Source organism: Chionomys nivalis, chromosome 2, assembly GCF_950005125.1.
Source record: "Chionomys nivalis chromosome 2, mChiNiv1.1, whole genome shotgun sequence".
Classification (NCBI taxonomy): Eukaryota; Metazoa; Chordata; class Mammalia; order Rodentia; family Cricetidae; genus Chionomys; species Chionomys nivalis.
This window is the reverse complement of record NC_080087.1, coordinates 121,133,615-121,150,327: the sequence shown is the minus strand read 5'-3', so window position 1 is coordinate 121,150,327 and position 16,713 is coordinate 121,133,615. Positions and strand designations below refer to the sequence as shown.

Here is a 16,713-nt window from a genome sequence, read left to right as displayed (position 1 = left end):
AGGTTCACCCCTAAAGGTAATGGGCAGAGAGGAGGATAAGGTGAAAGAGAAAAAGTGTCCATCTCCCCCAGGGGGACTTGCCCCACCACCGCACTGGCAGAGTTGGCTGTGATAGCTATCATCTGAGATGTGGCAGGCAGTAGGTAGAAGGTCCCCACAGCCCTGCTTGACAAAAATGTCATTCCTGAGGCTGAAGGCATGAGGTAGCATTCTAAGAACAGGGAGGAAAGACTAGATGAAGGCCCAGCTGACCAAGGTTTGAATCCTGACTCCACCACGTCAAGTTTCATGGCTTGGGCTAGGACCACACTGTATTCTTTCTATAGGAGGTGTCAGTGGTCATTGCAACCCACTAGCCACCTAGAAGCCATGTTATCAGGCACTTCTCAAACCAAGGACAGTTATGGCACCTCTGCAGCCAGTGTCTCCAGGGAGACAGCCCAGGCTGACGCTACAGCTGGAGCCTGGAAGCTCAGCAGACAGAACGGCAAAGGGGTCCACGTTGCAGCCGCAAAGACAACACACTAACTTTATTCACGTTGATACAAAAGTAGATTTTTCTAGAAATGTTCTCTTGTGCTAGAGGGAGAAGACTGAGCAGGGTCAAGGTGGCAAGCCAGTGGTAGCAGGGCTGGGGAGCTGGGGCCTTCTCATCCTGCTCTGTCTATACACTGCAGGCTGATGGGAGTGGGGGACATCCAGACATGGGGACGGGGAGACAGAGACTCAGGTAGGATGGGGCTCGGGCACCCTTGCTGGTGTCCACTCCTCCCCTGCCTGCTGTCTGTCTCCCATGGACTGCCTTGGTTCTAGCATGAAAGAATCTGGGTAGATCTGCCCCTCCGCACCCCACTTCCTTCCACACTGGGCTGGGAAGGGCTACCGTGCCCAAGATGGACCAAGATGGCAGGTGGGCAGACTGAAGAGTAGGTACACAAATGCTCACACAGGCAGGAGGGGCAGAGACCAGGATGCCCACTGAGGTGCCCAGGGGGCTCACTGGGGCAGGGCCTTGAGGATGGCATTCACCTCCTCTGCCACGGCTGTCAGCGCAAACTCAAACTGGTCCTGTGCAAGGCCAGTGGCAGAAGGTCAGGAGAAACCTAGCCTCTGAGTCTGCCCGAGGGGACATGGCAGGGGTGGAGGGTGCTGGGAATTTGGAAGGGAGGAGGCTTCTTGGGGGATGCAGGAGGGGCAGGCTATTGCTGGTTTCTTCATGGTGGCCATGAAGAGAATGCTTGGGAAGGGAAACGACTAGGGAAAGACAGGGAGGTACTGTCACCTTAGAGCGGACAAGGCCAGGCCGCTGGTCACGGACATGCTCCAGGGTGGCAGCAATGTCGATCTCCTTCACTCCTGGGGACAGGGTGGAGTAGGCGGGGCTTAAAGGCGTGTCCAGGGGAGAACAAACCCCATAAAGCCGGGCATCTTTGGCAAATCTGAGAGATGTGACCACATGCTCCCTAGTGGGGTCTCAGACCCACGGGGTCCTGGGGAGCCATGAGGGACCAGGGGCTGCGGGTGCTGTGGGAACAGACCTTACCTTTGGCCATGCGATTCAGTACCATGTCAATAAGGATGTAGGTGCCTGTCCTCCCTGCACCGTCACTGAAATAGGAGTTGGTGACAGACAGGCTTAGCTCTGACAGGGCAGGAAGGGAGCAGACATGGGGGTTGGAGTGAGGACATTGGTTGATTATGAGAGTTGGCCCGGGAAGAGCATTAGTAAGCCATGGTGAGTGGCAGATATGTGGACAACTGGAAAGTACAACCATGGCTCAGTTTTTAGTGGAGGCAGCAGGGCAGGATGGGAATGGCCCTTTCCAGTCTGGGGGTTAGGCTTTTGTTCAGCCAGCTCTCCACGGAAAGGGCCAAAGAGTAAACATTTCCAGTGCTGTGGGCTGACATTCGTGTGTGCATGTGTGTGTGTGTGTGTGTGTGTGTGTGTGTGTATGTGTGTGTGTGTGTATGCACGCACCTGGCAGGGCCCACCCACCTGCAGTGCACGATGATGGGGCAGGACCGCCCTCTGTAGCACTTGTTCACCTTCCTGCAATGAGAAGTGAAGATCAGAAAAGCCAGCCAGGAGGAGGATGCGCTAATCACACACCAGCGTGCGCTCACAGGCTGCCTTTCTCCCTCTGCGGCGGCCTTGTGAGAGGGTGAGAGCTGCTGTGGATGGTGCTGAGCTTGCTTTGTCACTCAGAAGCCATGTGCTCAAACTGCGAACCTGTAATAGCTATTTAACCTTTCAGTTCTCAGCTACAAAATGGGAGATGAGAGATAACAATGGGAACCGTTTTTTTTTTTGTTTTTTTTTTTTTTTTTGGTCCAGTTTTTCAACACATGGTTTCCCTGTGTAGCCCTGGCTGTCCTGGAACTCACTTTATAGACCAGGCTAGCTTCAAACTCAGAGATCCACCTACCTCTGCCTCCCAAGTGCTGGGATTAACGACACAAGCCACCACTGCCTGGCTTTTTTAGGATTCTTACAAAATGCCATGAGATAGATAACCTACATAAAGAACTCGTGTACCAGGCTGGAGAGATGGCTCAGAGGTTAAGAGCGCTGGCTGCTCTTCCAGAGGTCCTGAGTTCAATTCCCAGCAACCACATGGTGGCTCACAACCATCTGTACTGAGATCTGGCGCCCTCCTCTGGCATGCGGGCATACATGGAGGCAGAATGTTGTATACATAATAAATAAATAAATCTTTAAAAAAAAAAAGAACTCGTGTACCAAGGCTCACTCCACGAGTGGTAGTTAGTGAGGTGGAGGAATGTCAACAAGTGGTTCTGGGAACTTTCAAGTCAGCTCTGCTCACTCCACAATTACTTTGTTCTACCTGTCACATGCCAGCTGAATTTATATGGTTCTTGTGTAAACCTCAGGTACTGTTTAGCTTACCTGTATGGCCTTAAAAAGATTTATGCAGTGACCCTACAGTGACTCTGTTGGGGACTTTGCTAGCTTATTTTTTTGTAGATATGGGGGTCAAACCAAGGCCTCACTCATACTCTATCCCTGAACCTAAACAAAACTTGCATTATTATTAATAATAAATAACAATAAAAATTATTCAGTGATAAGGATTTTTTGTGTGCTAAGAAAGTTCTCAACCACTGAGTTACATCCCTAACCCTTTTTCTTTCTTTTATTTATGAGACAAGGTCTCCCTAAGATGCCGGGACTGGCCTTGAACTTGCAGATCTCCTGCCTCAGCCTCCTGCACAGCTGGGATTACAGGTGTGTGCTATCTCACCTGGCCTCCTGCACAACTGGGATTACAGGTGTAGGCCATCTCACCTGACCTCCTGCACAGCTGGGGTTACAGGTGTGTGCCATCTCACCTAGCCTCCTGCACAGCTGGAGTTACAGGTGTGTGCCATCTCACCTGACCCCCTGCACAGCTGGGATCTTTTTCTAAATTCCTGCCCCAGTTCTCCAAGCAGCCTTTGGCATATAGTCCCTTTTCAGACCTGTCTGCCTGTTTCTTCTGTCTAGGTAGTTGCCACACCTGCTAATGACCAGCTTTGTGGCTTTTCAACTGAAGAATATCAGCAGAGAACGGAGGGGATAGTGATAGGAAAGAAAGAAAGGAAGAGAGAAATAAAAACCAGGCAAAAAGACGGGAAGAAAGATGAGGAAGAAAGACAGATGAGAGAGAAAGGGCAAGTGAGCACAGAGCTGAGGGCCAGAAGGACAAGGCAAGAGACAGGAGGGAGGAATCAAAGCAGGAGTCGGCGGGAGAAGGGAACCAGAAATGGGGACCCCAGTCTCCAGGGAAGCCCGCAAAGGAGTCAGTTGGTGGAGAGGCTCTGGGAGAAAGTGGGTGTGAGAAGCGCACCAGGCTGGGGCGGCATGGCCAGTACTGTTTTGGGGATAAAGGCTAGTGAAAGGGACATAGGTTAGGGCGAGGCTGCAGGTCAGACCAGGGACCCCAGGAAGATCCGGGTGGCGCTGGCAGCCTGCTCACCTGCGGAAGTCCAGCAGCGGTCGGGTAGAGGCCGGAGTGCCCTCTGCCGGCCAACTGAGGAAGTGGAACTGAGTGAGCGTGCGCGTCTCCTGGGTCTGCACGTTCTTAAGGTAGAAGCTCCGCACCAGGAAGTCCTCGCACCAGATGTGCTCTGACACCAGGTTCACCTGCCATGTACCCAACCGGTCTGAGCGCGCTGTATGCGCTCCTCTCCCGGCCCCACCCTTCTGCCTCCCAAACAGTCCAAATGCTAAATCCTTCAGGATGTTGAAGGCGGTCTTAATTTCAGTCTTTGGCTCTGAGCTTTATCAAAGTCCCTACAAATGTCTTTTGATGCTAGACAGAACACACAAATATTCATGCATGTATGATATGTGTGTATGTGTGTATGCATCTATACACACATTTGTATACAAAATACTAGAGCGCCATCCATCTTCCCCACTTTCATTGTCCCCTTACTGTGGGGGTCCTGCTGACCTCATAGACGTGGTAGAGGGAGGATCCTTCGTCTGGCCAGTATCGATCGCACTGTTTGACACCGTCCTCCACTAATGGGGTCAGCATGACAATGACGGTGCAGCCACTCTCCCACACCATCTAAGGACAGAGACCCGGGTAAGCCGCCCTCTAGCCTCCCTGGCTCTGGTTGCCCCAAGGGCTTCTGGTTCCTAGGAAATCCCCCTCCAAGGATGCACCTGCCAGAAGTCCGCGATGGTATGGGACAGCGGTCCCTGTGTGGCTATGTAGGCTGGCATCCGAGGGTCATGCTCGATCTGAGAATATGGAGGATATATCATGAGCCAGAATAGGAAGGGCCAGCTTGGAGGGAAGGTGGATCAGGAGTGGCCCAGGGTCTGGGGAAGGCTGAGAAGTCTCTATTTTAATGCGAAGATCCAGGCTCTACAATTACCACAGAGCTCCAGTAAAGAGGGGCACCGCAGACGGAACAAGGTGAGGGTGGAAGTCAGAGCCACTTACAATGGGGCTGGCATTGATGTAATCACTCCGAGAAGGACTGCTCTCCACTTTCAGTTTGATGCGGGCGTGGTCATCTGCGCAGAACCCCCAAACGGCCTCCTAGCACCAGGCGTCTGCCACTCAGCCTGGACCAGGAGCCCCGCCCCCTCCCCACAGCCCCGAATTGCTCTTGGGGGTGGGGGCAGGCTAGCCCGCTGCTCACTTACAAGGCAGGAAGTCAGGATGGCGGTTCTTCTTGATGTTGCCCTCACCCTGGGCGGTGGCACAGGTGTTTGGCTCTGCCTGGTAGGCACACAGGGCCTGCCACTCCTTGGCCAACCGGTCGCGGTTCCGAAGATGATCCTCCATGTATGCCTGTAGGGGTACCACCACCTGGCTCTGGCCCACACTGCTCATCCTGTCTCTCCTGCCAGCCTGTCCCCTCCCCACTTTGGGCCTGGGTCCATTCCTGACCAGAATCATGTGTCCCGTGGAGATGTCCATGTTGGCCTGGGCAGGCTCCTCACACCAAGATGGGGTGCTGCTGTGGGAACTGGGGCTGGCCTGGGCTGCATCACTGAACTGGGAGGACACACTGCTCACCCTAGAAGGCTCTGGCTGACTCTCTGCCCGGTTGAACAGGGACTTTGTGGCCATGTGCTGGCGACACAGGTCCTGCAGAAGGAGCATTGGGTGAGGCTGGGATTCCCTAGAAGTCCTTCAACAGGGCCATGGGGCTGCAGCTCAGTGGTAGGGTGGGTAGAAATGCTTGCACAGCATGAATGAGGCCCAGAGCTCAGTTCCCAGTGCTCCAGGCAGGCAGACAGACAGACAAGGTTTTGGAGTCAAGTCTGGAGCCTTAGGCTTGTCTCTGATCGATGGGGTGAGCAAGGTCTGTCTTCGCCCCTTCTTTGGTGCTCGGTTGGTGCTTATGACAACCTCAGATATCACAAAGTAGAACCCCAGAATCGTAGCCTTGAAAGGAATCTCAGGCACTGGCTATTCCCACCCCTTATTCATTTAAAAAGTACATCGCAACACCCCCTTCCAATTCTGCTCCCTGCCCCCATACAAGAGCCAGTCTCTCAAGCCCCTGTACTTCCTTCCCTCCTTGAACCTGCACACCTGGTACTCAAAAGTAGTGTCGCCATGGGCCCCCTCTGGCCCCAGCGCTGCCAGGCGCTCCTTATCCCGCTGTCTTGAATGATGGCGCATACACAGGGCCACTGCCAAAGCCACTAGCAGTCCAGCGACACCTGCCAGGGCCACCAGAGTAAGCAGCACTGAGCGCATGGGAGATATGCCATGGGCTTGTCGGGGAAGGACTGCAGCTGCCTCCTCCCTCTGTGGGAACAAAACCAGAGTCAGGGGCATGGTGGCAAGGGGGACGGGGCCCTGACTCCTTAGGCCACCTCTAGGGACAAAGCTGTGACGATAGGGGCATGCAGGTAAGAAGCAGAAGTCTCCTTCCCAATCCCCATCGGACCAACGCAAGTGCCAGAAGCTTTGGGCGATCCCACCAGAAGGATTTCCGTATAAAAAGAGAAAAGGAGATGTCGGTATGAAAATGATGGTCTAGCCATCAAGAATGGTCAGAGGAGTGGCACACGCCTTTAAGAGGCAGAGGCAGGCAGATCTTTGTGAGTTTGAGGACAGCCTGGTCTACAGAGCGAGTGCCAGGACAGGCTCCAAAGTTACACAGAGAAACTCTGTCTTGAAACCGCCACCCACACACAAAAGGAAAAGGAAAAAGAAAAAAAAAAAGACGGTCTTCCAGGAAAGAGCCACTTCGCCATCTGCTGGTCAAAATGAGAACTGCACAGAGGGGCTGCTTGGGAAAGGAGGTTGGAGAGCCAAAAGAACTTTCAACCCTTTTCAACAACAACAACAAAAAAAATAAATGAAATAGAAAAAAAAAAAAACTTTCAACCCTTAGAGTTCTCCAGTCCTTTCTCTCTTGTGTGCAGAGCCAGGCCTATAGGACTTTGACAGCGCCTACAGTTAGTGCTTACCTGTCCCACCCCTGTCTGCAGAATCTGGAGCCCTGTCTTCGCTTCCAGTTCAGACTTCACCAGCCCTGCAGGAAGGATTCCCGTCAGGCTCTTTCCAGCCCCATACAGGATGGAAATATTTTAAGGAAGCATTATCACAGGCCTGGGAATCGCAGTTGGGGGTCAGGCTCAGCCTGCGCCTAAAGATAGGATGGTATTTACCAGCTTGCTGAGTCACATCTGCCAAAGACAGGTTCTGCTCATTGTGCCGGATTCGGAAGGTGACGGCTGGTCCCACCACACTGCCAAAAAGGAGGTCTGTTACTACCTGACCCACCTGAGATTCCGGCCTCTAAAATAAAGAGGCCAGCACCGGGGATCAGGGATTCCCACGAGCGTGTCTGACGACAGGCAGATTCAGGATCGGGCTAGCAGCAGCAGGGCCACATGGGGCTGTCGCACTTCGACAAGTTGGCAGCGTCTCCCTGACCCCTTCAGCGCCAACTCATCGAGGCTACTTTCTAGACCCCTGTGCTGCCCCCACGGGGATGGCGGTCACACCTGATGTTGATGAAGCTGCCCGAGGACATGTGCACACGCTCAGCCAGGATCTCCAGCAGTTTGACTCCAGCCACCAAACTCAAGGGTCTGCAGGAGAGGGGCAGGCAGAGGGAGGAAGGGGATGCTCAGAGGCTTTATTGAAATAGGCCACCTCCAGAGGCACAGAACCATTTAAAAAAAAAAAAATGAAAGCTGCATTCTTTCTCTCTGCTTCCTGCCAAATAGGCCAGCCCAACCCCTCGGGGACAGGAAGCACCGCCCCCCCACCCCCAGCAGAGCTTACTTCTGGTCAGTAACTATATAGCCGTATTCCTGGGCTGATGGTCGAGCTGAAGGATGCCCCACCGCTGTGCTCTGGCTCTGGCTCGAGGGACTTTTCTTCTCCAGCAGGACAGATGAGACTCCAGGAGGACCGGCTGTTTGGGGAGGCTCAGGGATGCCAGGGCTTAGTACCTGCTGAACTTCATTGGAGTTGGGGCTGACAGTGGGGTATCCAGGAAGCAAGGGTGTGGAGGGCCGAGGTTCTGCTCTGTTCCCTTTCTGCATTTGTTCTTCTGTTGTCTGTTACAAAACAGGATGCAGGTATAACTCCTGGAGTGGAAGGACTCGGGGCTGGGGACGGGAGGGCCACACTTTGGGGGCTCTAAACTCTTTGACAGAGGAATTTAGAAACTGTTTAGCTTTCTACCCCCCAAATCCCATACAATGGGCACAGAGAACACATCCAAGGAGTGCGAATCAAATGTATGAATGAATGATTAAAGGATCGAATGAGGGAAATGTGGTAAATTCACAAGGAGAGGCTGATAATCTGGAAAGATGAACAGAAAGGCAATGGTTTTTAGGATTTTGCTCAGTGGTGACATGTTAGATGCCAATGTCTAAAACAGAAGGAAAAACCATGCAGCTACAACAGGATGGAGCCCCCACCAGAGTCCCTGCTGTAGGGATCATCAGAATCCGAAAGGATTGTGGTAAAAAGAGGAGTGGGTTAAGATTCTGGCTTTTGATTGTATCAACTTGAAATGATGCCACGGGTGAGGATTTGAAGTCCCTGGGCCTCAGAATGAGGGAGCAGAGGATAGATTCTGAGCCGTGACCCCTGGCATTCAGATTTCAGCCAAGAAGGGTTTGTGAGGCAGGGAGGTGCTGGGAACTCACTTTCTTGACATCAGCCCCGACATTTACAGCCGCTCCTGGGGAGACAGAAGAAGCAAGAGTCTTGAGAAAGGACCTGAGCTCCGGGACATGATCTGTCTGTGAGCCCCTGCCCTGTCCCAGACGCCTTCCCCTGCTCCCACTCTCCGTCTCCCCGTAACCTTGAGCTTTTCACCCTCTGGTTTTTCTTGGTCTAATGCTACAGCTTCCCATCTTACCCTCTTGCTTCCTGGGATGTGTTGGTAAAAGAACTCTCTTTTCAGCCAGGCATGCTAGACCATGCCTGCAGTCTCTACACTCGAGAAGCAGAGGCAGAAGGGTCATGAGTCCTTTTTTGTTGTTTGTTTTTCCAGACAGAGTTTCTTTGTGTAGCCTTTGCTGTCCTGGAACTTTCTCTCTCTGTAGACCAGGCTGGTCTCAAATTTAGAGATCTGCCTGCCTCTGCTTCCTGAGTGCTGGGATCAAAGGCGTGCATCACCTGGCCCAGCTAAAATCATGAGTTCTTAAGTTAGCCTGTCCTACAGCAAGACTCCACCTCAAGAAAAAGCAAAACCAAGAACTCTCCCCTTGTGACCCTCCAGGTCACAAACTGTACTCCGTGCAGTCTTGAGTAGTGGGACAATAAGCTTTCATGGAGCAGGGAGTTTCTTCCCTCCCTGCCTGGACACTCACCAAGATTTCTTCCTGTGCCCTTGGGCAGTAACTGCAGCAGGGTCAGGAGGATGGAGAGCTGCTCCGGGGTCAGCTGCCGCAGCTCTACCCCGTAGCCTGCCAGGACAGCAGCCAATCTCTGCATAGCTATATCTGCTGGGAGCCAGACAAAGAGCTTAGGGCAGATGGTAGGATACCTTGACGGGATGCTAATAGGTGGTTGGGGACAAGCACATTTGAGAATTCTTTAAATGCTGGGCCGCTGATGCCCTCTCATTCTCAGACTTTGAGCGGCTTGAGGTATACCAGGTGCAAACCCCACTGTCCCTTCACTGGGGTTAGTGCCTGTGGACATCAGCTTGTCGGTAGACAGTTAAATGTGTGAACCAAAGGCAGAAGGCCAAGTGTGGTGATTCATGCCTGTAGTCTCAGTACTCAGTAGTCTGAGGCAAGAGGAATGCAGCAAGTTTGAGTCCAGCCTGTGCTAAAAATGAGTTCAAGAATAGCCTGGAATAATAGCAAGATCTCTTAAAAATAAATCAGATAGCCTGGCGATGGTGGTACACACCTCCCAGACCTTGGAAGGCAGAGGCAGGCAGATCTCTGTGAGTTTGAGGCTAGTCTGATCTACAAGAGCTAGTTCCAGGACAGTTAGGACCATAACACAGAGAAACTTTGTCTCAAAAAAGAAAAACAAACAAACAAAAGCAAAACAAAAGTACAACTAAATAAACAAATGAGGGGCTGGAGAGATGGCTCAGTGGTTAAGAGCTTTGCCTGCTCTTCCAAAGGTCCTGAGTTCAATTCCCAGTAACCACATGTACTCACAACCATTTATAATGAGATTTGGTGCCCTCTTCTGGCCTGCAGTGATACATGCAGGCAGAACACTGACTACATAATAAATAAATAAATCTTTATAAAAATATATTTAAAAAACAAATGAATAAATGACATCTTCCAGAACTGTCAGGAAGGAGCCGCCATAGACAGAGAGGTGGGTGCCGGGGGTCCACTTACCTGGTTGTACTGCTTGGGAAGGGGGCTTCTCCCCATGACCCCCTAGTACTTCCTCCTCATAGCCCTCTGAAGAGTCCTCTGCCTGGCTGCTGCCCCCTTGCTCTGGCAGCCTTGGTACCCTGGCCCTGCCAGGCACTGGCAACTCTTGGGCCATGTAGAGCAGCCCTGAGTCCTGGAAAAGCTGAGCGGGTGAGGGACCTGGAAGGTCTCCGAAGGAGTGGCCAGAGTGAGCACTTCTGCTGAAGAGGGCAGGAGCTTCAGCCTTGGGCAGGTGGCCAACACCAACCACCCCTGGAGAGCTCTCTGAGCTCCGGGAGCCATCTCGGGGGCCAAACTGTAAGAAACCAGAGATGTGGGTAAGAATCGAAGTCAGGAGTGGGTACTGTGGCTGCGTCATGGCCAGAGTCAAGAGCTCACCTGGTGGAACAGGTAAGGCTGTAGCAAGGTGGATTCGTAAGTCAGAGCAGGGTGGGGAGGCTGTGGGGGCATTAGCAAGTGTTCCAAGAGAGGGGGCAGCAGCTCAGCCTGCAGAGAGGACAGTGGGGAGCCCACCCCAGCTCCATTCCCACCCCCTGGAGGCCGAGGGAGCCCCTGGGCAGCAGGAGAGGAGCCAGTGGGATTGCCCTGAGAAAGCAGCTCTCCAGCAGTGCCTGGTCTCCTGGGCATCAAACCAGACCTGGGGAGGAAAAGAGGGAGATAAGGAGTGGGATAGGGGGAGGGAGGGGGAAGGAGAGGGGGAAAGAGAGGGAGAGACTTATTTATATGTTTGAATAAGACAAGGGTGTGGCGAGTTTACAAGGCTGAGGTTGGACAGAGTCTGTCGTTTGGAAGAGCTTTAACCTCTTAAATGAAGAGGAGAGATGGGCTAGAGGGCATGGAGGTGAGAGTAGGCCCTCTGGCTTGGTGAATATGCCTCATCTTTGGTTAAAAAAAGAACAGGGGTTTACACGTGTGTGTGTGCATGCATGTGCATGTGCGTGTGTGTTTAGCTAGGGATCAAACCCAGGGCCTTGTGTATGCAAGACAAACACTCTACCACTGAGCTACATTCCCAACCATGTAGGCAAAACACACTTGCACAGTCTAATGAAGCTCAAGGCGATGATGAAAGGGAGATTGGGTGCTGGGGAAGGCATCTGGGGCATACATGCATACACACATACATACATGCATACATACAGAGATGGACTTTATGATGCGCCCCACCCCAGCTCTCCAAGTATATATTCAAACAACTAAGACCCCACTGCTATTGCCTTATTGGTCCAGGTATCATCATCTGAGCTCCACAAGTTCTTTTGTCTGAGAATTGCCTTTCAAGCAGACGTTCTCAACCCCTGGGTCACCCGTTGGGGGTTGAATGACCCTTTCACAAGGCTTGCATAAGACCATTGGAAGACACAGATATTTATATTATGATTCATAAGAGTAGCAAAATTGCAGTTATGAAGTAGCAATGAAGATAATTTTATGGTTGGGGATACTGTAACATGAGGAATTGTGTTAAAGGGCCACAGCGTCAGGAAGGTTGAGAACCCCTGATTTAGAGGCTCTAACCATGGAGAGACAATGCCACTTGCTGCCATACACAATTCCACACAGTAATGGAACAACTTAAGTCCAAGAAAATTCTACTTTGTCTTTTTTAGATTTATTTATTATTTATATAGTGTTCTGCTTGCATATACAACTGCAAGCCAGAAGAGGGCACCAGATCTCACTATAGATGGTTGTAGGGCACCATGCGGTTGCTGGGAACTGAACTCAGTCTCCTGGAAGAGCAGCCTCTCAGCCTCTGATCCACCTCTCCAGCCCCTCTTGTTTGTCTTTAACAACGACTTTAAATATCAAATATCAACATTTCTTTTTGAAGTATTTATTTATTGTCCTGTTTTGCTGGATCTCTAGGATAAACTCAGACCCTTCTGAGCCATGACAACACATTAGAGGGACCATTCTCAATGCTCTTTTACCTGTGCCCCAGTCTGCTGACCTTGGCACCTCCACCCCCTTGCCTATAAGGAGAGTTACAGATCACCAGCCCCAACAGCCTACAGCTGTTGAGAAAGACTACCTACCTGTCCCTTGGATGGAGTTCTGAGGGATGAAGCCTAGGGATGCGTTCCATCTCCTGGGAGATCACATGCTGGGTGAGGTCATCATGCCATGATAATCCTGTCAGGAGAAAGGACAGGGCTTGAGACTGGGGGCCTAGTACCAGAGTGGAGGCTTGGCAGGGCTGTGTCATTGGAAATGCACTGGGTGAGCTGAGCTGCCTCCCTATCTCTACCCTCAGGTACAACTTTTGGAGTCAAACTTCATGGGCTGAAACCCAGCTTTGTTTGCTGAAGAGCTGGGGGCCTTGGGTGTTGTTAAGCTTCCAGTGTCTCATCTCAATACTCTTTGGACCTCAACTCTCTCACCTGGGGCTTTGTATCTCCTAAGACTGCTGTGATAATTAAAGTAAGATATCATGGGTGATAGTTCTGTCACATGAAGAGCTCTTAACAATGCTGTCACCGCTTCCATCTCTGCATTTCTTCATTTTAAATCTGAGTATAGTGGAGATAACACACATTTTGTGGACTTCAAACCCCTATTTCGAACCCTTGAACCATCTCCACCGTGATCCTCACCATGTGCTCCTGCCAGCATCCCCTTATCCTGGGGCACGGGTTCTGACTGACTCTACCCATGAAGCTCTGCTCTCAGAAAAGATTTCTCACTCAATCTAGAGGCATAGCATCTCACTCTCTCCTCCATTCTTCCTTCTATGGGTTTATTTATTTAGAGTCAGAGTCTCACTGTGTAGTACAGGCTGGCCTGGAACTCATGGCGATCCTTCTGTCTCAGCCTCCCAAGTGCTGGGATCCCAGGTCCTGCTCTGAATTTATAATCTGGATTACTCATGACTCATATCCTGGGACCTGCAAGCAGCTGTTCCATGCATCAGAACTAGCTGTGTTCCCTCCAAGGGACCCCTAGATTTCAGTCTCTCTTTCATACCCAAGAGCATTCTCCCTAAATTTCTCTCCTATCTCCATCCTTCTCCTTTCCACTGAATTATTCCTCTTAGCACAGAAATATGATGTCATTTCTTCCACTTACAGCAATAATGTTTCACCTGTGTCCTCTTGCATCTGTCACTTCAATATATTGCAGCAAACTTCTTTTATTTCCCCCAAGACAGGGTTTCTCTGTGTAACTGTCCTGGCTGTACTGGAACTCACTTTGTAGACCAGATTGGCCTCAAACTCAGAGACCCACCTGCCTCTGCCCCCCAAGTGCTGGAGTTAAAAGTGTGCACCACCACTACTCTTGTTGCATAAAACTTCTTAAGACATGTCTTAATATAGATGCAATGGTGCATGCCTACAATCCTGTACTTGTAAGGCTAAGGCAGAAGGATCACCATGAGTTCCAAGCCAGCCTAGGCTACACAATAACTTTGGAACTAGCTTGGGCTACACAGAGAGAGCTTGTCTCAGAACAAACAAACAAACAAACAAAGAAAATCCTAACAAACCTAAAAAATAATTTCCAGCAACTTTAGCTGCAGATCTCCTGTGTGTAACTCTAGATAATTCATATGTGAACAGCCCATCTCTAGGGTCCTATCGTTACCCTTGTTCTGTACCCTTATCCAGCAAGGTCTAAGAGGGTGGGGCCTCATAAATGAATATAATTATTAAGATGTATGAAGAGAAATTTTTGGATGAGGTGGACCCTTACTTCCCCACCAACCAAGTCCCAATCTCTGTGTCCTAGAGCAATCAGACCTCACCTTGAGACATGAGTTGCCGGAGCACACCTTGTAAGCGCTGGAGAACTGGGGAAGTGACTTGTAAAAGTGGCCGTGCCTGCCCGACTCCTGCCTGGCACTGTCCAAACAAGCCATCTAGAAGCACAAAGGTGCTGTTGTCATGGGTTTTGCAGAAGGCTTTCCAAAGTCCAGGCTGCAGATGGACAATGCTCTTTCCACCTTCTCTGGCTTTTGGGTGCTGCTCCTCTGCCCTCCTGACATCTGGGCTCTCCCTCCCCATCTTTGTCCTTCGAATCCTATGCCGGGGCCCTACTCACCCTGGATACAGACTTCCAGGTGTGAGCAGAGCCTGCGGTCAAACAGACAGCCTGTGGAAAAGCAGATAGATGCTCAGAACACAGAGAAGGGCTAGATGCCTGGGAAACCTGGGAAGCAGATGTGGCCCATTGTTTCATTCTAAGGAAGGCTTTAGGTTGGGAGGACAGCAGGGAAGAGGACTAGAATTCTCTCTCTCTCTCTCTCTCTCTCTCTCTCTCTCTCTCTCTCTCTCTCTCTCTCTCTCGTATGCATACAAGTTCATGTATGTTCATGCATGTGTTCATGTGTATGGAGGCCAGAGGTCAATGTTGGGTATCTTCCACACTTGTTGCCCACTTCATATTTTCAAAACTGGGTCTCTCACTGAGTCTGGAGTTTGCCCTGCACATCCCAGAAATTTATCTGTCTCTACTTTTTCAGCTCCGGGGTTGAACATAAATCACATTGCATGGCTTTTTATATGGGTACTAAAGATCTGAGCTCCAGTCTTCGTACTTGTATGACAAGCAGTACTACTGACAGAGCCATCTCTCCAGCCCCACGGCCTAAAACTCTTGAGGAAGTATGGGGTCTAGCTTTGAATTTTAAAGATCTTAGTTTCAGTCTTTAAAAGACTCAATTTGCTTAACTGGGAGTTGGAGCAATGCCAGGAAGGGGGCGGAGAGCACGTATTATTGTGGGAGAATTTGAGACTAAATTCAAAAGGAAACCGTAGTTTCCCAAATATCTCAAAACATCCTAACTCTAGTGGCCTGGAACTCGGAAGAGGCGGAAACTCCAACGTGATATGGAAGGGGTGCAGGTGCCTGATTCTGTGGCAGCCTATCCCAGGCTTGCGGCGCTGATGCTGTCCGTGGTGCTGAATCTGGGAGCCAAGAGTACGTAAGGAGGGGAGCCGGTTACCAAGGGAGGGGTGACCGGACCAGGAGTCCCCACAGGATCTCATCCCTCCGCTCTATCTTGTTAACTCTCGGCCTCACAGGAAGTACCGTACACTGGCCTCTAAGCCAGGGTGGGGAAAGAGGGCGCCAGATGGAGAGGCTGCACCCCTTCCCCCACTCGCCACCTTCCCACCCCCATCCCGGGCCCGTGAGTCAGCGCTGACTCCGTCCGCTTAGTTGTGAGTCAGCATCAGACCTGGCTGTGGGGAGGGGGACAAGGAAAGGACCTTCCCCTTTTCGTCCTCGTCTGCTCCCTCCCCCATGTGTCCCCTTGTTATAGGTGACCAACTCGCAAACGAGCCCTGCTCTTTAGCCAATTCTCCAGGGAAGCTGGAGCCGTGTGACTGAGGCCAGGCTCCTGCCGCCGGGGGGTCGCCTCTTCCACCTTCCTTCCTCCTTCCCGGCTTCCGATTCTTCAGTTCGAGTCTCCACCTCGACGTCTCTGGCCTCTCCCACGGTCCTGAAGTCCCTCTAAATCCGTCGACTCGCGTACACCCTCATTCCTCCTCCCGAACCTTGTTTTCCCTGGAGCCCACTTCTCCCAGGTCCCGCCTGCGTATCCCAGCTCCACCTCCCGGCCTACGCCCCTTTCCTTGCAGCCGCCCTCATCTTCATCTTCCTTCGGATCCCTGCCTCGCCTCTCATCTTCCTCATCCCGCAGCCCGCACGCCCCCCCCCCCGCCGCCCCGCTACATTTAGTCTACCTGGGCTTCTTGTCTTTGCGACACTCCCTCTCGTCCCCCCCCACCCCCACTACCGAGTTCTGCTCCCGACCCCTGATCTCCCCCCATCAAGTTTTCTCCTGACCGTGGGCACTGATGGCGCTGCAACCCCCGGGGCGGCCGCTCAGCAGCAGCAGGCAGACCAACAGCCGGAGGCCCCCGGAGCCCCCGGGACCCCCAGGCCGCCGCGGGCGCCGCATCCTTCCCGGCTGCGTGAGCTCGCTCTCCAGCCAGAGTCTCAGGGACGCTGGCGGGAGTCAGCCGAGGAGCCTAGGCGGAGCCTGCCGCTCCCCACCCACCTCCAAGGCGGGGTCTACAGGCCCCCCTTGAAGAGACTTAGCCAACTGCAGGCCTGCGGTGACGACATCTCCACCCCCGGCTCTTATGCCTATTTGCGTCACACTGGCGTAAGAGCCCCCTCTTAGCTCGGGACCTACTCAACCTATGTCTCCTCCACCGTATAGTAGGTTCCTTTCTAGAATTCCCACTGGGTCCACCCACTCCTGACCTGTATTTTTCAGGTCCACCGCCTCTGTCTCCATGGCTCAGGGTTGTTGAAAAAGACTCAAGTTCTATGGTGAACAGGAAAGATACGTGGGCCAGCGAGTACACACCCTGAGACAAGAAGCATAAGAAACCAGAATAGGAACT

At 51.9% G+C, this 16,713-nt stretch overlaps 1 protein-coding gene across 3 annotated transcripts; it reads right to left on the bottom strand.

The window, feature by feature from the left end:
- Positions 1-498: 498 nt before the first annotated feature.
- On the bottom strand, positions 499-16,358 carry Ptprn (protein tyrosine phosphatase receptor type N). 3 transcript variants are annotated; one of them, XM_057762183.1, is made up of 23 exons: positions 16,148-16,358; positions 14,399-14,449; positions 14,103-14,216; positions 12,397-12,493; positions 10,736-10,994; positions 10,319-10,652; positions 9,320-9,451; positions 8,651-8,685; positions 7,773-8,050; positions 7,490-7,576; positions 7,151-7,230; positions 6,950-7,014; positions 6,063-6,281; positions 5,412-5,612; positions 5,165-5,312; positions 4,959-5,032; positions 4,676-4,753; positions 4,458-4,577; positions 3,978-4,144; positions 1,997-2,050; positions 1,544-1,608; positions 1,283-1,356; positions 499-1,068 (listed from the first exon to the last, which is right to left on the bottom strand). In XM_057762183.1, exons 1-23 carry the CDS (start codon positions 16,260-16,262, stop codon positions 997-999), a joined length of 2,919 nt encoding a protein of 972 aa, XP_057618166.1. In that variant the 5' UTR covers positions 16,263-16,358; the 3' UTR covers positions 499-996. The 3 variants fall into 3 exon arrangements, with proteins under 3 accessions (XP_057618166.1, XP_057618165.1, XP_057618167.1); XM_057762182.1 differs by having other exon boundaries at positions 9,320-9,454; positions 16,148-16,357; XM_057762184.1 differs by lacking the exon at positions 16,148-16,358 and adding an exon at positions 15,726-15,980 and having other exon boundaries at positions 9,320-9,454.
- Positions 16,359-16,713: the final 355 nt, after the last annotated feature.

What these genes read in the sequence shown, in the direction of transcription:
- Ptprn (XM_057762182.1), bottom strand. Translation starts at nt 16,262, where the DNA reads ATGCGGCGCCCGCGGCGGCCTGGGGGTCCCGGGGGCTCCGGGGGCCTC. An exon ending in AGCCTTACCTGTTCCACCAG is followed by an intron (nt 10,653 to 10,735) that starts GTGAGCTCTTGA and finishes GGTTTCTTACAG; the next exon opens with TTTGGCCCCCGAGATGGCTC. An exon ending in CTGGCCTTGTCCGCTCTAAG is followed by an intron (nt 1,069 to 1,282) that starts GTGACAGTACCT and finishes GGCCTTGCACAG; the next exon opens with GACCAGTTTGAGTTTGCGCT.